This window comes from Natator depressus, chromosome 8 (genome assembly GCF_965152275.1).
Source record: "Natator depressus isolate rNatDep1 chromosome 8, rNatDep2.hap1, whole genome shotgun sequence".
Classification (NCBI taxonomy): domain Eukaryota; kingdom Metazoa; phylum Chordata; order Testudines; family Cheloniidae; genus Natator; species Natator depressus.
The window spans coordinates 51993089-52019552 of NC_134241.1; the positions used below are offsets into that span (position 1 = coordinate 51993089).

Here is a 26464-nt window from a genome sequence, read left to right on the forward strand (position 1 = left end):
GGAAGACGGGGGTTGAAGGGGGAGGGAAATGGAGCAGCAGCGATGCCCAGGAACGAGGGATAGTAAAGTGGGCTGTGACTGACGCAGGGATTTCTAGCCTACCCCGGTGTAACAAGCCTGGGGCGCCGCTATTTCACCGGGGTAACCTCCCGGTACAAGGGATGCCAGGACCAACCAGAAGGGCTGCGCTAAGCCATCAAGACGACGAGCAGCTCTAAGGCACCAGCTGCCGCCGCTGCCTTTATAGCCCTCGAAGGGCAGGGGCGGGGCTGAATGCCAGGTAGCCACGCCCATAAAGGCACAGGCCGCGCCCACTTCGCCTGGTGGCCCCACCCCTAAAATCTTTACCTGGGCTCTGTCCTTTGGGTGTCCCCGCCCCAGTTTCTGACATGATGTAAGGGGATTGGCTGGAGGGGGCGGGGCCTCCCTGCGGAAAGTGACGTCACGCTCACTCCCTGCAGTGTGAATGAATCAAACCTGCCTTCAGGGGACCAGCATTCCAGCGAAAAGAGCTGCGGCAGCATCACTTTAACCCGGGATACACTAACCCAGGATAGCAGGATCAAAAGAGATTTGAAACAGACCAGGGCTAAAGCAGGGCCACTCCAGTCCTCCAGCACGTGTAGAAGGATCAGCCCTGATTGTACTTTAAACTTAATGTTTTGTTTTATTTTTATAGAGAGATAAAATAGAGCCGTTTATTTTTTATTTTCTATTTAAATAAAATGATGCAAAGCTCAGCACTCACTACAGAAGGTTCTGTCAAGGGGCTTCCAGAGATTCTTGGTGTGCCAATGCAACGTAAGGATTTTTTTTTCCCTCATTGATTTAATAATAAAGAAAACTGGCAATGATAGAAGCCTAAATGGTGCAGGGAGGGTGGCTAACTGCACTGTGAGATGTGGAGAGGCAGGGGCGGAAAAAGTACTTGAGAAATGTAAGACGGGTGGGTATTTCCATGTGAGGCAAATTCCTGCGAAGGGGCTGGATGAGGTTGGTTGACTTCTTTTTAAAATACTAATAATATAGAGAGAAAAATAATAATATGCAACAGGGAAGGAAGTACCCAGAGCAGAGTGGATATGCAGGATGATTGTGCTGATTGGGGAAGAGGAGCTGCTAGGCAGCTAATGGGAAGTAAACAATCTTCCTGGATGACAGCAAAATACTGGTCCCGCAGCCACATCAACTTTAAACCTCCTTGCAAGAAGTTGGGAGACCCCCTGAGCGCTGCATTCTACGGGGGGAAATCTCCGGAAAGTGCACCCATCTTGCCAATTTGCTCCTAGGAGTGGGGAGACCCCGATGCAAGTCACCGCCGGGGAGTTTATTTGCAATCTGCTCTTCCCAAATGGGGGCGGGGGGAAGGGGAGAAGATCCGCTGAGCTGCCTGCCGGGGGAGATCCCAGGCGGTTGTTTTGTCAAATTGGACTTGAGGGTAGTGTAGCTCAGGCTAAGCTGTGAACTCTGATCCAGGAATAGACACAAGTTATATGCATAGGAGAGCCTAGTTGTGAACCCTGTATCAGGAATATAGCTATACTATAAGCATATGTATGTATCTACACGTGTGTGTGTGTATAATATAGCTATGCGTGTGTGTATGTATTATAACGTGTGTATGTACATATATATATTTGTGTGAATGCATATATATATATATGTGTGTGTGCGTGTGTGTGTATATATATATATACACATACGCACAAATATATACATATATATACACACACACGCTGGTATATATGTTGTTTGTGCATATATATATGGGGATATATATATGCACACTGATATATACGGTGTGTGTTAATATAGATACAGACACACATAATATAGACACATCCATACTCCATAATATTCGTTGCTTGTGTTATGACCCCGTATTTCTCGCTCTGTTCCCAATGCTGAGCACGCGGATCGGCCCCTCCTGTAGGCGATAGATGCTCTGGCAAAGGGCTGGCTCCCTGCTCCGCTCTGAATGCGGCGTCTCTCCTCCGCGCTCGCAGCCCGTGTGTTCTGGTTACACCGAGAACGGCCCTGGGGCATTTCTGCCTTGCCCCTCGGGTGGCCGAGGCAGCAGAGATGCCGCGTGCGGCTTTTCCCGGCGGGGCTTTGCCTGGTTTCCAGGGCTTTCCCGGGGAAGTCTCGGGTCCGCGGAAATGTGAAATCAGCTGGGCGCTCGGAAAAACCATGACATGTAAATGGCAGGGGAAACAGATCAAGAGTTTTCCGCAAATGCGGCCACAGGTCTCTGGCTAACCGGGGCGCTGGCATGCGGATGTGTCGGTGTGTGCGTTGTTATACATTACACCCTGTTGCTTGGCGTTGTGCGGAGACTGCCCGTCTCGTGCGTTGAATGGTTTCGCTTGGAGATCCTTTTGCTAACTCACTCCAGGCCCGGGTCGCGTTTGCAGCCGGGAAGGTGGTCACAGTCACTGATGAGGGGGTACTTTACAGATCCTCTGCCATCCCGCCCCCCGGGTTAGCGCCTCTCCGGCGAGATCTCTCTGGAAAGTGGTGGAGCGGGCTGGCGTGTGGGGGGAAGTTATAGGAGAAGTTAGGGGCCTTTCACACCTAGTTTGACTCGTAAATCTTTGCTACCGTCTGAAACCCAGCAGAAGGGAAGTGCGGTTACTTTCTTGCGATAGCAGGGCACACAAAAGGGTGGCAAAAAATGTCCCGGAATGATCTTGGTCGATGGAATAAGAAGAACGGGTTTCAGCTTCTGGACTGTTCCTTTGTTTGTATTTGATTGTTTGGAGCCTTTCTAGATTTATCTTTCTGACCTGTGGTGCCCTCTCCCCGGCTAGAAAACTGGGGATTGTTTTAAAGGCTGTACGGAGCCCATGCGATCTCATTTTATTCCGCTTTATGATCCAGAGGGGAAATTTCCTCCTCTTGCTACTGAGTTTTAAAATCCGCCTCCAAACCAATCTCCCGAATTCAGAGAGAGCGAGAGAGAGAGAGAATGAACTGGACCCGGCCATTTATCCGGAGACAGACCTGTCGGTCAGAAATAGGGTCCAATTTATAGCTCGGGTCAGAGAATCTGTATTTATAATGAAGAGTCAGTTGGTTTAGATCAAATACGGCTAGGTTGTATGTCAAAAATCCTTAAAATCCCATTGTATCAATCTGTCCAAATATTGATCTCTAGATCTAGACCGCTATTGAATGATGTATGGATACAGATCTCTCTCGTATACATATATAAATGTATAAACCGTTATTTCTGTATATACGCACAATTATCTGTATATTTATAGAGAGATCTGTATCCATGCATTATTAAATTCGTGTCTAGCTATATACCATTATGTATAGACGTATACAAATTATCTTTCTTCGCATACAGAATATCTATGCTATATGTTGATAAATACTATAGATACATAGATACAAATGTACGTGTATCTACATATCTTGATCTAGTATCTTTTTTCCACAAATCTCTGGCTGTAAAAGTATCTGTGTATTTAGAGACAGATCTTTCTTGTTGAATAGCTTACACACGCGTCTAGTATATTCCATTGATCAATTCATTCCTTGTCAGTCACTTTTTGTATTTTGGTTGCTTACATTTCGATGCCTAGCGGGTCACTGGCTGGCAGAGTTGAAATTCCTGACCCCGACAGGCAAAAGATGCTGTTTTCTTACCCTCCGCCTTGCCAGCGATTGTGCTTGTGCAAGGGACTTGTAGATCGGGAAGGGCTCTGTGCCCCTCTCTGCTTGGACAGCGACCGGTCTTTAGGCAGCTCCTGGAACCCCCCCCCCCCTTCTCACGCTCCCGCTGGGCACTGGGGCTCAGGTGAAAGACTGGGGGGCTGCAAAGGCTCCTGGGGCGGGCATTTAGTCCAGATCCTGGTGGATTCTGGGTTGGGCAGAATCTTGCTGCAGGAATCTCCTCCACTTAGGCTAGAGCGCTCCATCCCTTGGGTTTCCTGAGCAGCAGCTCCCGGATTCTCCTGATTTGCAACAATACTCTTCCCCCTCTCCCCCACCCCTCAGCAAACCAAACCAAACCAAACCAAAAACTCTTGAGTTGGAAATGTGTCCAGAGCAGCCCTGACATAGCGGCTGAATGGAGAGTCTGAGTCCAACATTTCCAGAGAGAGGGGACAGGAGCGATCCGGGCAGCCGCGTTTCACCTCTGGCTCTTTTATATCCTTCTCTCATCCTTTCCTCTGATGGGGTTGTGGCAGGTGTGTTTGTATTTTGTTTGATTAAATAAATGCAAAAGCCGCGCAGAAAGCCCCCTGTGCGGGGATGAAAGATTGTTGCTTTCCAGTGACCCCCGGTTCAGAGTCCTCTCCGTACCAAAGAGGAGACATGAGACGCGGGTTGTGAATTTCACTAGCCCCCTTGCTTTGTGTTTGCTGTGGACTCTTCACCTGCCACCTTTGCTGTTTTAGGTACCAGCCCCAGGGATTTGTTTTTAATTGCTCTGAGTTACCAATATTTTTTCTACCAGTGAGAAACTGAGTCCGACACGGCTCTCCTTCTCTTTCGTTCTCTGCAGTGTACACCCCCTGTTTTCTGTTTATCCCAGACAACGAAATGATGACTGTTCTAGGCAATCGTCCCCGTTAACAATTGTTTTAAATTCGACTAAACAAGTAACCGATTACGAATAGGGTGTGAGGAGCGTTTGGTCCCGCTCCCCGCGCTTACAATATCGCACCCAGCAGGCGTGAGAGAAGGTCTTACAATTCCCTTCGATTCGAATTCGAGGAACCACCTGGCTTGAGAAGGAATGTCAGATCGAAAAGTCCTCCCTAAAGGGCGGTAGGAGACACTGCGGATGAGAAGAGCGGAGGCCTCTGTGTGGGGTCCGATTTCCCCTCTATACTGGGAGTCCTTGACCCCCTGCGTCCCAGGCAAGAGGGAAAATCACCCTGTGCTATTGGCCTATGGCCAAATCCCAGGGCTCCCCAGCCCTGGGCGACGTCCCCTTTCCTGGCCGGGAGCCTGTTTTAGCATCTTTGTAATGAAACTCATCTCTAGCTCCCTGGGACTCTTTCCCACTAATCCGGTGGAGGAAGAAGTAGCTCAGGGATGTCTGGAAAACGCCGTTTACAGGGCTGGGATGCGGGGCTCCAGAGCTGGTTGATTGATCCCTTTAGGTGTCCCATATGCAGCCCAGCCGGGGCCACTCAGTGCTGGGGTCAAGATCAGAGGAAGGGGCATTTCCCTACCTGCTTCGCAGCAGGAGGAAACTCCGCCGACCCCACCGCCGCCCAGTGCGCTTCCCTGGGGCGTAGTTTTCCTTCCTCCTGTTTGCGCAGAAGGACATTCCGTCCCAGCGGCAGGTGGAGCGGTGGTGAGCGAGGAGGGGGAACTGGTTTGGGTGAGAAGAAAATGCAGGCACTGATATCTCTATGAGCTGATTGCGATAGCGACAGGAGACAGACCTCAACAATTCAAAGAGTCTCTCTATCCCCACATACAAATCGATAGATAAAACTATTTCTCTATAGAGAGATCTAATTCGAATTGTCTCTGGATAGAACGTATTTATCTCCTCACACACATATAAATGTAATTGTTTTTACACCTGGATCCATGGAGATAGATTGTTTGAATTAGAGCTGCCCGGATAGATTTTGTATCTATGTTCCTGTATTTGTCTGTCGACGCATCGTTTATTAATCGACGGATATACAATTTGTTGTCGGCGCTGTGGCGGAGGCTTTGTTATGCGTGTCTGTTTCTAGCCTTATATTTGTGGATTAGTGTTGAAAAGACTAAAGCGATAGGGTTGGTTCGTAAAGTCTCATTTACTGTCTGTAAAAATGACTTGCCCTGGTCAGAACTTCATCCCAAACCCAACTGGGCAATGTACAGCCCTTCTCCGGGTTTAGCTCACCTGAGAGTGAGTCGTCTCTTTCCCAGCCGTCCCTTTGCACTTCGGAAGTGTGCCTCTGAATTTGGGGAAGAGGCAACTTCCACCCGCCGCCTACCCCCTGGGTCGCCTCTTGTTAATTTCGCGATTATCCCGCACATTCCCGCCGGTTCAAACCTTTCCCCTCTTCCCAGCCAGTCGTTGGCCCGGTAGGTTATCAGCGTCAAAAGCCCCTTTCCAAGTTGGAAGAAATAAACGAAACCTGTAGGATTTGGGGAGGGGGGAAAATTATTCCAATCCGGGAATCTCTCGCCTGCTTTGTATTTTTCTCTCGCCTCATAGCCCACATTCCTAGAGATGTATCTGGTATGAATTAGCTCCCTGGACTAGTGCAGGATTAAGCCGAGAAGGTGATGGGGAAAGACGAACGCCGAAGCGCTTTTCTGGGGTTGTGTGTAGTTTTGCCCTGGTAATTTCCTTTCTCGCCCTCCGATCTCCTACAGTCCTGGCTCTTTCGGGCTGAGAAAAGAAACCTAGTTTGAAATCCTCACAGATTGCAGGAATTACCCCCCCTCCCCCATGCGGGGATTTTCCTCCTCAAGTGTGCGCGGCGTCCCTGGCTCAGCACGGCTCCGGATCGCTCCTGAGGTTTATCAGATTGTGTGTTAGTTAAAGACCAAAGAAATGCACGGCGCCAAACCGAGCCCGCCTGCAGCGGAGACAAACGCGCCCAGCCTGTGTTCAGCTGCCCAGCGCCCGCTTTTTCTCTAGTCTAGTCAATGGCTAAGGGCTCGATCCCGTGCGCCCTGCTTCCCCGCTAACTTCACAGGGAGTTTGGGGGGCTCGGTGGATCAGGGTCCCGGCTGGGGAAGGTCTGTCCAGGGCTGCTCCCAGGACACAACTGTGTTGTCGCACACTCTGGTGCCGATTCTGTGATGCACCCGCTCTTTCTGGTGTTCGCTGGGGGCGACGCGAAGACGCTACGGCGCGTTAATGGTGCAAGCGTTTTGTAGTAGCAGGGGCTATTCTGTTCCGATGTGACTTCCCCTGGAGCAGGAGCGGCCCGGGACTTGCCACCAGCCCTTGCGTAGCACACCTTCTGCGGCCTCTCGGCTTTGTTTCGCTTCCATTGAAATGTCGCTTCTGCGGCAGGGCGAGTAAACACAACTCGGGAGGCTGATCCTGAGAGAGCAGAAACTCCACAGTGCAGAAGCGAAACCTTGTGTGCACTACCCAAGGGCTGGGATCAGATTCCCCAGCGCCCTCCACCTCACCCAGGAAAGCGGCCCCTCGATCTTTCTGCTGTCTTCCCTGCCTCGTTGGTCAGGGAAGGCTCCCGGCTCCCGTAAAAGGGATGCCAAGCCAAAGGGCTGAGAATTCACTTCCTAACATTAAGCCATGAGGAGAAAGCCCGGTAGTGCCCCAAGGGGGGAAAGACAGCGGTGGAAAGCCCCTGATCTCTGCAGTGTTCCGGGTACCCCATGGCATCAGCGAACCCCAGAATCCGGAGCCCTCTGAATGAAATATTTGTGGAAAGAGTGACTCATTGAACAGAATGTCAGGTCAGGCATTTTACTGATTTCGATTAGCAGGGAGTAAATCATGTTATTCCTCCGCCTTCTCTTCTACAAACAAGCTTCAACAAAACATAGGGCTAAGTGAAATGTATTATCTATCTATCTATCTATCTATCTATCTAAATGAATATTAGCTCCAACCCAGCGAATAATCATTCCCCTCCCTGTCTGCTCCCCAAACATTGCAGCACTGAGAGTCAGAAACTGAAATTGGACCAGATACGAAAGGGAAAGTGTCTTCACTGGGTCCCATTGTCCCAACTGAATGCAATTATGCAAACGAGCAGAAATAGTGAAAAGTCAACAGGGTTTTGAGAACTTTTTCAATCGGTTTTTCCAGGAGGAGAAGAGTAGCTTCCATGTGTTTGTTCTGTACAGAAATTGGTTAGCACATTTCAAGTGGCGACGCGTGCCCCTCTGAGGTTGTGATCCAAACCTGAGCAAAGCTGAAGCGTTCCGTGAAGTTTGACAACTTCTCCTGGTCTCACCTGGTTATACCAAGGTATATTGCAAGCGTTGTGTTGTAAATTATCCACTGTGACTGTCCTGAGAGCTCTTGGCCTCAATGCACAACAGGATGGACTAAAAGGAGTGTCAGCCTTCACTCCGGATTGCTTGGCTGTTGCCAGTCTGTCTCATTTACCTTTTTGTCTTACAGTAGATTTTTGTTTGTTTGTTTTGTTTTAACACAAGTGATGAGTCTGATTTTCCCGGCGTGGTGGCTACAAGGGGTTGAGTTACTGGTCAGATCCGGGGACTAGGGATCAGGAGACTTGAATATTCCTGACTTTGCCACTCACTCGATGGCACTGGGAAAGTCACATAAAGCCAGATTATGTCCCCTTCCTCCGGGCTGAATAGCACTTTCCTCTCCATTTCCAGTGTGAGGGAAGCAATTGTTTTCTCGCTGGTAAAACGGAGCTAACACCTGCCCAGCCCGTTGAAATCCGTGTTGCTATTATACATGCAAGCCACTGCTGTGTTTTTCTGCTCGTGCCTCCGCTGCAGTCCAGGCTGTGGGGTGGGTCCAGCTGCGCTGGGACTCAATGAATCTCTTTGCACCTGGGGAAGCTCCGCGCGGCTTGGAACAGAGCGGTTAGCAGGCGCGGCACCGGCCTGCTGTCCCACCCAGGCCTCCCCAGTGCTGTGGCAAAGGCAAGGCAAAACTAGGCAATCCGAAGAGTGTGCTGGGTGGCTCGCGGCACGGGGAATAAACGGGACTCGGCAGGATTTTGTGTCTGGTCACTGCAACATGAAACTGACGCATGCTTTAAAAACAGGCTGCAGTGATACTGTGAGGTTGTGGCGCCCAATCCTCCAACCCCTCCTCACTCGCACAAATAATCCTGTGTGTACTCCCATTAGCTTCAGTTGGACCTCTTGATGTGGGGAAGAATTTGAAGCCTGAGATAGTAACAATTTTACCGGTGTTTCCATTCTTGTTAAGTGATCCGGCTGTGAGTGAGTGGCTTGCACAATGCTATTCTTGAAGGGGAATTAGGGTGGCTGGTTACTGTATTCTTTTAAACTGCAAACGAAACCAAGTATGAACCAAGCAAGCCACCATTTTCTTCTCCTCCCTGTAAACTAAAATAATAATCCTGCCCAAGCTGATTTAAACCCAATGCTTTTTTAATTGCTTTCAGCCGGTGAACTTCGAGCCCGAGATGACATTTTTAGGGTTGAATTATGAACTTCTCAGTAATGGAAATACTGACACGAGCTTAACTAGAGTGGCACCAGTGATACTGCGATGATAAATGAATGACACCACTGGGCTATCGCCTGCCATCATTCCGCACGCAGATCTTCAGGGGGAGCTTTGCGGTCAAAGGGATGGCAGAACACGGCCCGTTCTAGCTGAGGAGCTCGCTGACGTTGCCTCTGCTTATACCGGATCTGAATGTGTCCCTGTGTCTTTTCCTGCTCACACCAGTTTTTCAGTCTATTTGTGTTTTAGTCTTGGGGAGGATCTCTTTGGGGCCTGATCCTGGGAAGTGCTGGGTGCCCTCAACTCCCATTGGCTCTCAGGAAAGGGACTCAGAACCTTGGAAGTTGGGGCATTTTTTGGACTGATCCAAACCCCATTGGAGTCAATGGAAAAAGTCCCAGTGACTTCTGTGGGGTCAGATCAAGCCCTTTACAAGGAATAATTGAATTAACTGGATATCGTTGCATGGTGTCTTGGAGGATATGATCAGAGTGCAAAAAATATATGAAGAAGGCAAATAATAAGGAGTAAAACATATGTTTAGGTTGGTGCCAAGGGTATAGCCTGGGCTAATAGGATGACACTAACAAAGGGAAAAAATAGGGTGAATGTCAAGAGAAAAATCCTATGTGTGAGATCTGTAAGGCTGTGGAGTAGCCTCCCCTGAAAGGTGCTAAAAGCCCCATCATTTGAAACACAGGCTAAGCCCCTGCAAGCCACAGTCCTGCACTGGTTCCCAGGGAATAGATGAGATGGTCTAGTAGGGTTTTTAAAAACCCTGTTGTCTATTATTCTATTTAAAAACTCAGCTTCCCCCAGATAACGAGTGAGTGAAAGTGAGCATTGTTTGAGCAGCATGTGATCTCAAATAGTTAAAGACAAAATACAATTCTCGGCGTTATTAGAATAAAACAAAACTTAGAATGAGAGAGAGGCCTTAAAAGCTGGAAGCATGGGATTCCTATTCCAGCAGCAGGAGTGCTGATCCGATGAAGTGAGCTGTAGCTCACAAAAGCTCATGCTCAAATAAATTGGTTAGTCTCTAAGGTGCCACAAGTCCTCCTTTTCTTTTTGCGAATACAGACTAACACGGCTGTTACTCTGAAACCAATGGAAAGAAGATTCACTGTTAATTGACAGATGTTGTTGTCTACCCCTGGCACTGAGGATACCTCTCTGGGGGAGGGAATTCCAGTTATTAAGAAGAGACAAGTATTAGTAATGGGAGAGCCGATCATTAGAAACATTGATAGCTGGGTTTGCGATGACCGGGAGAACCGCATGGTGACTTGCCTGCCTGGTGCGAAGGTTGCGGATCTCTCGAGACAGCTAGATAGACTTCCATGTAGTGCTGGGGAGGAGCCGGTGGTAGTGGTACATGTAGGTACCAATGACATAGGGAGGGATAGGAGAGAGTCCTGGAGGCCAAATTTAGGCTGCTAGGTAAGAGATTGAAGTCCAGGACCTTCATGGTAGCATTCTCTGAGATGATCCCAGTTCCATGAGCAGGCCAGTTAGACAGGCAGAACTGCAGGGTCTCGATGCGTGGATGAGATGATGGTGTAGGGAGGAAGGGCTTAGATTTATTGGGAACTGGGGAAACTTTTGGGAAAGGGGGAACCTATACAGGGAAGATAGGCTCCTCCTAAACCAATATGGAACCAGATTGCTGGCACTTAACATTAAAAAGGTTGTAAAGCAGTTTTAAGGGTTAGGGGAAGGCCGACAGGTGTGGAGGAACACATGGTTCGGACAGAGACATTCCTTAGGGTAGGATCTAGTAATGGAGATTGTCTACGTCCTACTAAGAAGGAAAGGATGGAAGATGATAAAATACAGGCAGGATCTGATGAGAAACAGTCAAATGATGAAAAATCTCATTCAATTACATCATGTAATGGGAGACAGCTAAAAAGTGACAAGCATTTAAAAAGTGCTTATATACCAATGCTAGAAGTCTAAATAATAAGATGGGTGAACTAGAGTGCCTTGTATTGAATGAGGATATTGATATAATAGGCATCAGAGAGACTTGGTGGAATGAGGATAATCAATGGGACGCAGTAATATCAGGGTGCAAAATATATCGGAAGGACAGAATAGGTCATGCTGGTGGGGGAGTGGCACTATATGTAAAAGAAAGCTTGGAATCAAATGAAGTAAAAATCTTAAATGGAGCAAACTGTACCATAGAATCCTTATGGATAGTAATTCCATGCTCTAATAATAATATAGCAGTGGGGATATATTACCGACCACCTGCCCAGGATGGTGATAATGACTGTGAAATGCTCAGGGAGATTAGAGAGGCTATTAAAATAAAAAACTCAATAATAATGGGGGATTTTAACTATCCCCATATTGACTGGGTACATGTTACCTCAGGACGGATTCAGAGATAAAGTTTCTTGACACCTTACATGGCTGCTTCTTGCAGCAGCTAGTCCTGGAACCCACAAGAGGAGAGGCAATTCTTGATTTAGTCCTAAGTGGAGCACAGGATCAGGTCCCAGAGATGAATATAGCTGGACGGTTTGGTAATAGTGACCATAATATAATTAAATTTAAATCCCTGTGGTGGGGGAAACACCACAGCAACCCAACACTGTAGCATTTAATTTCAGAACAGGAAACTACACAAAAATGAGGAGGTTAGTGAAACAAATATTAAAAGGTACAGCAGCAAAAGTAAAAACCTTGCACCACCATAATAGAGGCTACACTTAAATATATACCCCAAATTTAAAAACATAGAGAACCAAAAAAAAGTCACCATGGCTAAACAACAAAGTAACAGAAGTGGAGAGAGGCAAAAAGGCATCCTTTAAAATATGGAGGTTAAATCCTAGCGAGGAAAACAGAAAGGAACATAAACTCTGGCAAATGAAGTGTAAAAATATAATTAGGAAGGCCAAAAAAGAATTTGAAGAACAGCTGCCAAAGACTTAAAAAGTAATAGCAAATTTTTTTTAAGTACATCAGAAGCAGGAAGCCTGCTAAACAACCAGTGGGGCCACTGGACAGTCAAGATGCTAAAGGACCACTCAAAGACAATAAGGCCATGGCAGAGAAACTAAATTAATTCTTTGCATTGGTCTTCACGGTTGAGGATGTGAGGGAAATTCCCAAACCGGAGCTATTCTTTTTAGCTGACAAATCTGAGGAACTGTCCCAGACTGAGATACCATTAAAGGAGGTTTTGGAACAAATTGATAAACTAAACAGGAATAAGTGACCAGGACAGATGGTATTCACCCAGGAATTCTGAAGGAGCTCAAATGTGAAATTGCAGGACTACTATCTGTCATCTGTAACCTATCATTTAAATCAGCTTCTGTACCAAATGACTGGAGGATAGGAAACAAAGGGTAGGAATAAATGGTCAGTTTTTAGAACGGAGAGAGGTAAATAGTGGTGTCCCCCAGGGGTCTGTGTTGGGCCCAGTCCTGTTCAACATATTCATAAATGATCTGGAAAAGGGGGTAAACAATAAGGTGGCAAAATTTGCAGATGATACAAAACTACTCAAGATAGTTAAGTCCCAGGCAGACTGCGAAGAGCTACAAAAGGATCTCTCAAAACTGGGAGACTGGGCAACAAAATGGCAGATGAAATTCAGTGTTGATAAATGCAAAGTAATGCACATTGGAAAACATAATCCCAACTATACATATAAAATGGTGGGGTCTAAATTAGCTGTTACCACTCAAGAAAGAGATCTTGGACTCATTGTGGATAGTTCTCTGAAAAGATCCACTCAATTTGCAGTGGCAGTCAAAAAAGTGAACAGAATGTTGGGAATCATTAAGAAAGGGATAGATAATAAGACAGAAAATATCATATTGTCTCTATACAAACCCATGGTATGCCCACATCTTGAATACTGCATATAGATATGGTCATCCCATCTCAAAAAAGATATATTGGAATTGGAAAAGATTCAGAAAAGGGCAACAAAAATAATTAGGGGTATGAAGCATCTGCCATATGAGGAGAGATTAATAAGACTGGGACTTTTCAGCTTGGAAAAAAGATGACTAAGGGGGGATATAATAGAAGTCTATAAAATCATGACTGATGCAGAGAAAGTAAATAAGGACGTGTTATTTACTCCTTCTCATAACACAAGAACTAAGGGTCACCAAATGAAATTAATAGGCAGCAAGTTTAAAACAAACAATAGGAAGTATTTTTTCACACAACGCATAGTCAACCTGTGGAACTCCTTGCCAGAGGATGTTGTGAAGGACAAGACTATAACAGGGTTCAAAAAAGAACTAGATACATTTATGGAGTATAGGTCCATCAGTGGCTATTAGCCGGGATGGGCAGAAATGGTGTCCCTAGTCTGTGTTTGCCAGAAGCTGGGAATGGGCGACAGGGGATGGATCACTTGATGATTACCTGTTCTGTTCATTCCCTCTGGGGCACCTGGCATTGGCCACTGTCGGAAGACAGGATACTGGGCTAGATGGACCTTTGGTCTGATCCAGTATGGCCATTCTTATGTTCTCATGAGTGAGCCTCAGACTAGTTCAGGGCTGGAATCTGGAGCCAAAATCAGTGTTTTGGGGAAAATTTTCCTCTCCTTTACACTGGGGCAACCCCACTGGGCAGAATTTGGGCCTTTCATAGATGCATTCAAGCTGGTAGAGCTTCATCTAGTGCAACTCCCTTCAACATGGCAAGGCTGAAACAGTCTCCTCTCTGGCCAGCCGGAGCAAAGCACAGCTTCTCCTGGGCACCAGGAGCAATCTTAGCTTCTTCTGAGAGAGATTTCCATTTCCCCTTTGGAGAGCCTGCACAAACCCTGTTGCTTCTGAGAAAGTTCCGTTCTTTACTCCTATCTTTTCAATACTCCCAGTACTTAGGGGAACCAGGAATTGTCCATCCCCAGGGCTTTTTGTAGGTTCAGGAATTCCCATTGGTTTTAAAAATCCTGGATTTTGAGAGACTGTATCCCAGTTATACAAGGATTTCAGAATGAAATTTCTTGTAACAAGGCAGTTAAACACCTATCTATCTATCTATCTATCTATCTATCTATCTATCTATCTAAACATTTTTGTAGGTGGGCAGATATGAATATATTCAACCTACTTTATGATAGGTCATATTATAATGTTTATTTAGAGTTGCTGAGAATAACAAGCCATGAAAATGAACCTCAAGTCCATTTCTACATATCACTAGGACTCCCTGAGAGATAGCAGCCATATACTATGAACAGTGTTATGCTATGTACAACAAATGTATGATTTTAATTTGCATTTGATGATGTTAGTAGAGTATAAACCAATAGCTGTAACATGCATCACCCCTTTCTTTTACATTATTGTTTTTGGAGGTGTTTTATTGCAAAGGTTAAAACCGATTCCATCCTGAAACACCCTACATCAGCCCAGGGCAGTGAATGAACTGGAATCTCGTTTTATGGGATTCCTTCTCTTTCTTTTTCTCTTTCTCTTGGTATAGTTTTCTCTTAATAAGATTTTCCTTTCTGTTCTCCAGTCGGAATAATGAATCTGGGGCTATCTGAAAACATGTTGCTGCAATACAGCACCTGAAGGTCCTTTACAAAAATAAAATCAGGCCAGATCCAAATCCAGATCAAGCCAGATCAGGCTTGTCTACACTTTCCGGAGGAGTGACGCTGTGGCGATCGATGCATCGGCGGTTGATTTAGTGGGTCTAGTGAAGTCCCGCTAAATCAACCGCTGATTGCGCTCCCATCAACTCCTGTACTCCACCTGATCGAGAAGAGTAAGGGAAGTCGATGGGAGATGTCTCCTGTCGACGTCACGTAGTGTGGACCCTGCGGTAAGTAGATCTAAGCTATGTCGATTTGAGTTACACAATTCATACTCAAATTGCGTAGCTTACATCGACTTTTCCCTTTAGTGTAGACAAGGTTAGTGTAAATGGGCATAGCTCCACTGAAGTTGATGGAACTACTGCCGTGGAGACAAGCAGGGGATACGGCCGATTAGCTCTGGTTCGACCATGTCTCATGTTATCTCATGTAACAATATAGGGCCTAATCTTGCAGCCCTCACTCAGGCAAAACTCCCATAGGCTTCTTTCAGTACTTCTGGATGTCACTAAGCTCTGCCCATACAAATGACATCACTGTTTCCATAGTAACTAATGCACTTCAAGGAGGAAATAGCAGAGCAGGATTTTTTTTTAAAGGACAAAAATTAGTGGCATAAACAAAATATGTGATGGCGGGGATGCTATAAAGTTTTCATTGCTGCTAATCTGGGAAAAGCTACATAATTCACTCGTAGCTCAGGCACCTACGAGTAATGTGGTCATTGCAAACGCCTGGCAATAAGTCCTTTATGCTGCCCCACATTATGGGCCCAATCCTCCACTAATTACATACACAAAGTTCCCATTGACATGAGTGAGTTCTGGGTGTGCAAAGAATGCAGCATCAGATCTATCTGTCTATAGGGATCTAAAATTTAGTGTGTGGGAATGAATCTTTCCAATGAGAGATTAAAACCTGAGCTTCTGTCTGCTGAGTGTGGACCTTAAGGATCCTATAACAGGGTCATTGGTCAGCAAATGTCTTCTCCTCTATTGCTGTGCAGTGTGCTATGCAACAGTCAGCCAGGGCTCTCCATCCCCAGAGGTGGCTGCATGGCATTGGTACTGCACGTACGTAGTCTTTGAGATGAAATGCCTATATGAGTGTAATATTTTGTATATCAAACCTCTCCTTTAGACTCACCTCTGCTGTGACACATATAAGGAACAGAGCAATCAATGAGGATGAGACTGAGGGGCAGATGGGATTAGTTGTCTTTTACTTTATTTATAATAATTTTAAAGCAGCAAATTTGTATGAGTGTTGAAACATTGTATATATTGATTGCGTCCCTATCTCCAGGGCAGGGACCCTGCCTTCATATGTGTTTGTACGGTTTCTAGCACAACAGGGCCATGATCCTCACCCGTGCTTTGCAGTGATACTGCCATACATGTGTTAAATACTCCCCCTCCCCTCCCCCCCCCCGGTCCCGCACCGGATAGGTTCTGATTGACACCTCCTTGAAGTCAAGGGAAAGTCTTCAAGGGGCTCTGGATTAGACGCGGAGTGATGTCATTTATTTTTTTCCTTTAAAGCCTGATTTTGCAGTTCCCACTCAAGCAGAACTTCCACCGGAGCCTACAGGGAGTGCACCTGAGCTAAGACCTCAGGACCCCAAGTCCTTCATGTAAACACAGATCGCTCCCTAGAACAGGAAAAGCAATTCTGACATTGGGCTGCAATGAAAAAATGTGGAGTTTTGTCTGCTTCAAATGAAGTTAGTTATCGTGTTATAGCCTCATAGAGGCTTTTTATTTATTTTTAAAGGAGTAGCTCCATTAGCTGCTCCATTAGACATTACATCTGTGTTCAGTAAAAGCAGGTTCCTCTGTGCATGTACTATAAAGTGTGAGCGATTGAGATCTGGAGCGGGAGCTGGATTTGGAATGCCCCAGATTTCAGGAGCATTCATAGCTGAAGGGTTTGGTTCAGCCTATTAAAAAAAATAGGGACCATTTGTAAAATTCCGAGTTGGATGACCCAACGTTTGGGGGCTCTGCTGTGAGGTTTGCTTTGGGACCCTGCCCATTCAGGATTCTCTTGGATTATCACTGCATCTGATTTCGGCGGCTCCCCTCAGTGACAAATGGACATGAAGAATTTCATAGAGTATTTCACAATCCATGTTGTTTCAATAATTAGCTATTTTTTTCCCTGACAGGGATAGATAATGCCATAAAGATGAAGCCAGTGTTATAAATCATTCCATACACTGCCCTGATCTAAAACGTGCTGCTGGTGAATGGCACCCAAACAGACTACACCGTGTCTGTCGTTTGAGCATTGGCCTGCTAAACCCAGGGTTGTGAGTTCAATTCTTGATGGGGCCATTTAGGGATCTGGGGCAAAAATTGGGGATTGGTCCTACTTTGAGCAGGGGGTTAGACTAGATGACCTCCTGAGGTCCCTTCCAACCCTGATATTCTATGATAAGCAAACAATCTATGAAGCCGAGCAAAGAATGGTACCAGAATCTGAGAACTAGCTACATTTATTTTAATGTTGATAATGGGGTAGTGCCAAGTTCTGCCCTGGCTGGTGCTTATAGGGAGAGCTGGGTGTATGTTCAATACATGGACCTCTACTCCTCCTAAAAGCTGCAGCCTGGGTGGGATCCCATTGGGCAGGCAGAGCTGGGGGATGCATGGAGACGGGCATGCTTTCCTGTAGATTTTTAACAGTAAGGGTAATTTATTATTGGAACAATTTACTCAGGGGTGTGGTGGATTCTCCATCACTGGAAATGTTAAAATCAAGACAGGATGTTTCTCGAAAAGATCTGCTCCAGGAATTATTTTGGGGGAATTCTCTGGGGTGTGTTATCAAGGAGGTCAGACTAGATGATCACTATGGTGCCGTCTGGCCTTGGAATCTATGAAAAGCCACAGCGTTTACCTCTGGCTCTCTCATGCTGTGCATCACAGCTTACATGATATCCAGCGAGGGGAGCGTTTCTCAAATGTGGCCACCGTGGGTGCATGTGGCCACCAGGGGCTTTTCTTGCGGCCACAGCCTTCTGGGCTGTTATTGGGGGGGGGGGGGCAGGCGAAGTAGAGGCCCCTCCCTGTTACTCTGGGATGCACCACCTTTGTGTTGGTTGTTGGAGCCGCCAGCAGTGGTTGGGCCCTGCTCCCCCTGTGGAAAAAACCTGGGGCACAATGCTGGAGGACCAGGCAGCTGGTGAGATCCCCACCTTCCCAGTGGTGATGGGGTCCAGGCTTTAGGCTTCAGCCCTGGGGTGGCGGGGCAGGGGGGTGGCAGGCTCTGGCCGCAGGGCTTTGGGCTCCAGCCCCTCCCACCTACCCTTCCCACCCTCATTGCCCCTGGCCCCCACTGCCTTCCCCAACCCCCCATCCAGGGCTTAATTTGTCCCCAGGCTTGACAGGGCTGAATAAGTCTGCGGTGAAAAGCAATACGTGTATGCTTGTTAATATCACTTTTCACAACAGACTTACTAGCTAGCAATAAATAAATTGCAATGATTTGGATGTGTACGTGTGCATATTTATTTGTTTTTACTAAAGCTAATTAAGTATTTTAGGAAAACGTGTGAGAGCGGCCACCAGCAAGAGTCAGTGGCCGCACTCGGAGGCCACCAAAAAGTTTGGTGTGAGTGCTAGGGAAGGATCCTTTTCTGCTGTGTGTTCTGGGGAATGTCTGCCTGTGATCTCTTTCCCCTCCAATGAAGCCACACAGCAGGAGGACAGGTCCTAGCCCAGAGCATTCAGTTTTCCAGTGATTTGGGTGCCTTGATTTGTAGTCTGAGTCAATTTGTCAGAGGGCGGTGGCTCAACCCTTTCTTGCTATCAGGCCCCTAGCTATCTCAGAAATGAGGCACTTTGCTTTAGAAAATCCTGGCCAGAAATCAATCAGTAACTAATTTCTGGAGTTCACCATTAAACGGTGCTATTTCCTTTTTTTTTCCTTTTAACATCGGTTGAAGAACATATTAAAAAATTCCAGGCACAGAGGAATTTTCAGATTATTTTCAATAAAAATCTTGGGGTGGGGGAGGGAGTCTTCCTCCCAAAGTAAATGCTCAATTTTTTTTCTTAAAAAGCAAAATCAGCAACCAGCTTCCATCTGTTGATTATAACGTTATTGCGGTATAATGAAGCCTGCTTGGGTTGCTAGTGGGCAGCTTTGAACCAAGGACTTCTAGCAATAAAACCATGGGCTTTTTTCACTTGAGCTAAAAGAGGACTTGTCCTAGGTGCCAGAAGTAGTAGACCCTTATCCTCTTACGTCGTCCAACAGCTAAAGGAAGTCAGAGGCCTGCAGTGTGCTGGGATGGGTTACAAATGCCATTGCAGAGCGCCAGAGGCTGGCAGAATTTGGCCTGACTAGGGTGTAGTGATGCACACAAATCAGGCAGTGCGATTGCATTATATAACTCAACCTTGTCATGTGCTACTGTTTATCATTGTACTGTAAGGCTGATTTTTTCCCCCATATAGTATTGGAACCATCCTGGGCAGGTTGACTCCACGCTGAGGTTTCTTTCCTGTCGGTCTCAGGTTCATGTGACCCTGCCTCAGCCAATAGCTAGAGCCAGTAATGTTTGCCTCTAATAACAATTGATCATCTACTGTGTGAGAGCTACAGTGCTAGGCTATTCTAGGTCACATAATTCTGTCTCCTCTTATTGGACAGTGTTATCTGCAGTCCACGATCATCATAAATATCTGGTTGGGTGGACAGGTAGGTAGATACATAAGGACAAGCAGAATGAATTTGTACAGATAGATATGCAGTCAATTAAGCAGCGCCGTTAATCTAATTATGTGTGGTGTGGATAGCTGTCTGCCACTAAAAGACAAATGCCGAGGTAAAGTATTTATCAAAAATACTGTAAGCGCAGAGGTGAAGCTGAGACATTTGTTGTTAAAGAGCTAGACAGTAATCTGGTCACAGTGTATAATTCCATTAACATTATTCCTATTATACCAAATAATTTAGTTAAAATAAATGAAAGCCATTCTGCAGACATATGATGGCAGTGGAAGAGCTGACCCCAAGGAAGGCAATTCCATTTCAAAAGACAAAGCGGGCACATTGATTCTATCTAATATCTTTTTTTCTTTATTTTTTTAATCTTTGGAAGGGAATTTTCCCCCCTCTGATCTTTGCTGCCTTGTGTCACATGGACCATCCAGAGGGCATGGATGAGGCACCCTTTGGAACCCATTAAGGCCTCTCTGGGTTTAGCCACATGGATCACTCAAGGAGCAAGAACCTGGGATCAAGAATTATAAAATAAGATTTTGTAATTCATATGAGAATGGGGCCTAGAGGCCACTACCAAGATTGTGCTAGGCACTATACATACACGTGGCAAGAGACAGTCTCTGCCCTTAATAGCTTTAATTTCAATAGATAAAAGAGTTTTATTAGCCTGCTATCCATGTGGGACCTGAGATTAAGAGACTTGCCCAAGGTTACACCCACAGGCTGTGGCAGAGGTGGAAACTGAAGGCAGATCTTTTGAACCCTACCTCAGTGCCTTATGTCTACACTGCAAAGAGAAACCCACAACGTTGAGTCTCTATTGACTTGGACTCGCAGTGCAGGCATTCAGGCTTGGGGTGGAGCTTGGGCTCTGAAACCCAGCAAGAGGGGACGGTCTCCATGCCGAGGCTCCAGCCTTAGCGGGATTGTCTGCTCTGCTATTTTCAGCCTGCAGCCCAAGCCGTGCGAGCTGCGGTCAATTGACCCAGGCTCTGAGAGTCGGTGCACCGGTGTTTCTTTGCAGTGTAGATGTATCCTAAACCACAAGGCCATCCTTCCTTACAACCAGCCTCAGCTCTCCAAAGCAGCCCCGAAAACAACTGAGAAAGCCTGTGGGTTCCTCCCCATGCTGTATCTGAGAAGATGCATTTTGATTGGTTCACAAGCTGAATAGCTACATACTTCTGCCAATCAATAAAGAACTTTATCAGAAGTAGAATTCACTTTTTTTTTGAATGTAATCTATTTCTCAGAGTAAACTGGCTTCAGGCTGGCCAATGTGTGTGAGCTTTAAAAAGCATATCAATAAATAAGCCAATGAGCTTATTTGTTTCATTTTGGTACAATCAGGTAACTCTTTCCTGACCCTTCTCTAGATTTGTGGCAGCATAAAAATGCCCAAATATTTACTGCTAGTCAGTCGTCCTGATACCACAGAACTGCCCAATAGACAAGTGAAAGAAAGAGCTGATGCACAAACATCTCCTGTGATATTACAATCCTGCTATGGGGCATATTTCTTTAAAATCAATCATCTTTTAGGCATGCATGGCAGCATTATGTGCATTGCTTTTACAGGGCAATCTTCTCTTGCAGACTTTTACAGCCCTCTCTGCTTATTCTGAACTATAGGCAGATAGAAATGGAGATAAATATCTAGCTATCCAGATCTATATAAGCTGTCTGTCTCTAGACAGACATCTTATATGAGTCTAGATAGCTAGATATATAGCTTGCTTTTATACTGAGCCTCTCACCCCAAAGTATTTCAAAAGCTCTTTACAAAGCATAAATACTGCACAATGGGACCATTTCAGTCAACAGTGAAATGCAGCCACCTTTGGTGTGGAACGGGGTAGCCATTTAACAGAGCCCAGGAACACCATGCAACAATTTAGGTCAGAAAGTGAAGGAGCTACACCATAGCCCATTGACACTGCAGGGAATGCGAGAATGTACAAACTACATGCAGCATGTATGCTCTGATTTGATGTCTGCTCTTGGATTGCCATGCAGATCTGTGTAGCAGAGGAGAATTTTTGCATGGCTATAGACAGTGTCTCCCTTCGGGCCAAATTAAGGTTGCCAATTTTGGTTGGGTGTATCCCTGGATGTTTCATCACACGACATAATCTTTAACGATTAATCTTTGATTCCTGGAGACTCGGCAACCTTAAGCTAAATACCTGGGTATACCATCCAATCTTGCTTCTACTGGCAGTAATGAGCCCCATGGTCTTGATGTGTAAGCTCTGTACTGGTGTCACTCTTCTTTGCTGTCGCTTTTCTCTCTCTCTCTGTTTGCATACTCCATTAGATACCCTGCTGATTGGTTTGGAATCATCATCTGTTAGTATACTCCACCCGAGCAAACTGCATGTCTTTGTTACCTTCTAGTAGCTGGTCCATATAAGAGGATAAGAACCTTATATAGCTGCTGACTAGAGGAGTTACTCCTTTAACTAAAGCTGTAGAGGCTCATGCTCTTAGTCATGCTAAACACCAAGACCATGTCTGGGTGATTATATTAGCACTTTTGTGCTCTCTGCTGAATCCTTACAGATGCTTTTGTTTTGAGGTATTACCTGTACCCTGCCTTGTCCCTACTCCTCACAATCCATTGTATCATAGGCAGGGGCTGGTAGCACCACCTATTACTAAAGTTGCCTGACACCTCCCATTAAAAAGACTCGGTTTTCAGTTGCTTATCAATTTGCCAGACTTTGACTGGTTTTTAGGCTGAAATGTTCCATGCTGGGTGTCTGCCTCAGGCTGAATTGTTCTGGAAAATTTGAGCCAAAATGGCTCAACGGTTTCAGAGAACAAGGCTAGGGGAAATGAAATATGTTGTTTTGCTCATGTTAAAAAATCCTGGTGACCTTTCTTTTTGCAAAGCTCTAGTGCTCCCGTGCATTGGATCAGGGACTTGCAGTTTGGAGGGGGAGGGCATCAGTTTGTCATCTTCGTGAAAACCATCTAAATTTGGCCACCCAAGTTTCCAGCCTCTGAAAAATTGCAGTTTGCACATGCTCAGTAGAGACTTGTGAGGAATTCTCAGCTTAATTCCCCAAAGACTCTGTCCACAGTGGGACTTTGCCAGCAATTGCAGTTCATGGGTGCTTCAGGCCAAGCGGTGGTGGGGCTGGGCACCTGAACTGAAAGCAGGAAGCCTGTCGCTTCATGTGCCCTCACTGCTTCCCCTCCTGGGCTCAGGCGTGGTGCGGGAGGAAGCTGCTTGAACTGAATGTAGAGGGGACAAGAGCCAGACCTGGCAGGGGAAGTACTGTAGATGGGGAGCCAGTGGGGACAGGAAACGTGGGTGTGTGGGTGACCAGAGGCCAGTTTGGGCCAGGAAGAAACGGGGGCGGAGGGTGGGGAGGGGCACGGACTGTGTGTGGGACTTTACGACCTCAGTAATGTTCTCCTCAGGTAGAGTTTGTGTGTCCGCTAAGTACGTGTCACCTGACCTAGGCTTTTATGTTAAACTCAATACAGAGTGATTCACACAGAGCCCGTAACTGCCAGGGAATGTAGGCAGCCGGGTGTTCTTTGCCAGGCTGGAATTACGCCAGGGCATGGGGGTGGCTGCTCCTCTCACACAACGTGCTGGGGAATTGCTAGTGGGAGTGGACGGTCGGGAGTTCAGCTTTGAGCCCCATCCAGGAGCTGGCGTCTCCACAACCACTTTTTAGGAAGACCTTCTTTAGTGTAAAGAATATTTTAGGGTGTCGCTCCTCCCCACACAGCTGACGGTCTACACCTGCCTACTTCTGCGCAGTGGAGGGGGCTCATGCCCCACAGATATTGCCAGAGCCTCTCCCACTCACTGCCGTGGGAGAGCTAGGTCAGGATGTCAATGTGTGAGGGGGCGGGTAATGGGGTGCTGGTTGGACTCTCACAATAACTGTGCCTCACAAACAGGAGCTTGTTCCTGAAGACAGGGTTTGTAATGACCCCCTCCACACAGCCAAGTAGCCCCCTGCACCCCCAGGAGCAGGAAGGCATTGGGGAGCACCTGGCTCCTGCCATGGCTCTGATCATAGAATCATAGAATATCAGGGTTGGAAGGGACCTCAGGAGGTCATCTAGTCCAACCCCCTGCTCAAAGCAGGACCAATCCCCAATCAAATCATCCCAGCCAAGGCTTTGTCAAGCCTGACCTTAAAAACTTCCAAGGAAGGAGATTCTACCACCTCCCTAGGTAACGCATTCCAGTGTTTCACCACCCTCCTAGTGAAAAAGTTTTTCCTAATATCCAACCTAAACCTCCCCCACTGCAACTTGAGACCATTACTCCTTGTCCTGTCCTCTTCTACCACTGAGAATAGTCTAGAACCATCCTCTCTGGAACCACCTCTCAGGTAGTTGAAAGCAGCTATCAAATCCCCCCTCATTCTTCTCTTCTGCAGACTAAACAATCCCAGTTCCCTCAGCCTCTCCTCATAAGTCATGTGTTCCAGACCCCTAATCATTTTTGTTGCCCTTCGCTGGACTCTCTCCAATTTATCCACATCCTTCTTGTAGTGTGGGGCCCAAAACTGGACACAGTACTGACCTACTGATGCCAATGGGTGGCAGAGCACAGCAACGCGCTTCTGCAGAGCAGTTCTATGCCACCAGCACTGCCCTGGAGAGCCATGGGATTACAGCCCAGACTCTTCCATTGGGATGGGCCTGGGAGGGGGACCCCTGACGGGACCTCTGGGAGGGGAAACTTGCGACATGCCCATTCCCCACCGGGGATGAGGCATGTAGGGGAGCACCAGAGTAGGCGGCCTTGTTCATCTCATGCCACAGGTGTCCCTGGCACTGGGCAAAAGCAATAGAGGCCCAACCCCAAAGACGTTAGAGCCTAGAGGTGCCCGTCCGGTATGAAGCAAGCCTTGTGGTGGCTGTGCTGTCTCAGGGGGCGGCAGGGGGACGTGGTCAGCGAGGCTGGTCCGGGGAGGCTGAAGGCAGGGAGTTTTAAGGGGGGCTTTGAGGAAGGGAAGGGGAAGTTGGTGCACGGGAAGCTGCCCCAAGGACGGGGGGCAGCATGAGAGAAGGCTGGAAGCCAAGAGTGGGGGGAGGAGGCAAGGGGAGAGACTACGGAGAGGGGGCAGGAAGGCATGGGAGCTGAGGCGAGGCAGGGTGAAGCTACTCAGGGCCTCGAGGGGGTGGATGAGGAGAACAGCCTGGACAAGGAAGGGGAGCAGAAGCCACTGAAGGGATATCTCCCGCTATATCTGTGCAGAGCTTAGCACAGTGGGGCCCCCATCTCGGCTGGGGTCTCGAGGCACTGCTGAGGTGTAACACTGTTCAGCACAGGCGTGTGTAGAGCTGGAGTGATGGGAGAGCAGGGGGCTGGGTGAGCACACAGTGTTTGCACCCCGAAGGGACTGGGACACCAGGTGGGCCTACCTCCCTGAACGCAAATCTCTAACTCGGTGACTGGCTCCCTCTGTTCCCACGGAGCAGGGAGATACAGGCCTCCGAGGCTCTCTCGCGCCTTTTCCTTTCCCCAAATGGGGCTGTCCTCACTGACCCTGCTCTTCTCCTCTCTCTCTCCCCTCCCCCCCAACTGCTGCCTCGTCAGAGATTCCCCAGTGCGCCGGCTGCAACCAGCACATCCTGGATAAATTCATCCTGAAAGTCCTCGACAGGCACTGGCACTGCTCCTGCCTCAAGTGCGCAGACTGCCAGATGCAGCTGGCGGACAGGTGCTTCTCCAGAGCCGGGAGCGTCTACTGTAAGGAAGACTTCTTCAAGTAAGTGCAGCTGTCTCCTTTGTGTTGGGAGGGCTGAGTGGCAGTGGCCTGGGTGTTTTCTGACAGCTCACACCAGGCTGTGGAGAAAGCTCCCCCTTGCACAGGAGACCTTGCTCCGGAAACTCCCTGCCAGTGCTTGCCAAGGGTTTTAGGATTAAGAGCCCTGCTCTCAGGAGCACACCAGGGTCCTAACAATCCTCCCAAGCTGTTTTTTGTTAGAAATAAATCCCTTTCTAACTTAATATTTCTCCTAATCGAATCCCAACCTGTCCCTGCAGCTGCTTTGACACAGTTTAGGGTTAGTGAAAACCAGGACATGGCTGCTTTGGCCTCCCCTCCTGGGATCAACTCAGAAGAACTCAATTGCCCAGATCACAGAAGATGTCAGCTTGGGGAGCCCCCGGTTACCACCCTCATGCCTCTCATTCTGGGTTTCATCAGAAGGGGAACCATTTGGCCTCCTAGACAGACTGGCTGCATGGGGTACAGCCCATGATGAGGTTGGTGGAAATGGAGAGAGAAAGGAAAACAGAGGGTGATCATGGAAAGACAGGCATGACGTTCCATAAGCAGGCACCGGTACAGACGGACATGGAAACAACTGGACAAATTTTAGTATAATTTCTCCAAAATCTTCTTATATATATATATATTTTTAAGCCCAAGTGTTTAAATAAAGGGAATTTTGCTGCTTTAGAACTGCCACAGGCTGAATGCTATTTGTGGGGATTTAACCTTCTTAGAGACCCAAATCTCTCTAATACTCCTCTCCCCCCACACCCTCCCTCCCTCTCTCCCTATTACATTTTTAAGCCCAAATTGGACTAAGGATTCGGCTTGTTAATCACCCTTCCTGCATCAAGCACATCTGTTCAGATCAGAGCTAGAGGGCAGGAGAAACCCACACAAAGACAAAGACTCCAGATCCCTGCTGCTTTTCAAGATCTACTCTCTTTGTGGGTTGTTTTTTTGTTTTTGCTGCCTTCATCTTTTGTTGCTTTCCCTGATTATCCATATTTTTTCCTAGTAGGGTAAAAGTCTTATTTAATTCACACTTGGGCCATTTGCAATCTGTGTACCTGCCTCTAAACCAGTGACTCTCACCTTTCCAGACAACTGTACCCCTTTCAGGAGTCTGATTAGTCTTGCATACCCCCAAGTTTCACCTCACTTAAAAACTATTTCCTTATGAAAATCAGACATAAAAACACCAAAGTGTCACAGCACACCATACTGAAAAATTGCTGACTTTCTCATTTT

General features: G+C 47.0%; 1 protein-coding gene across 1 annotated transcript in view; it reads left to right on the top strand.

Annotated features, from left to right (window-relative positions):
- The first annotated feature begins 725 nt into the window (after nt 1-725).
- Nucleotides 726-26464, top strand: part of LHX4 (LIM homeobox 4) — a 57942-nt gene continuing 32203 nt past the window's right edge. Inside the window, exons 1-2 of the mRNA XM_074962186.1 lie at nt 726-801; nt 25033-25204. Coding sequence (XP_074818287.1) covers nt 726-801; nt 25033-25204 — 248 coding nt within the window. The remainder of the gene's footprint in view (nt 802-25032; nt 25205-26464) is intronic.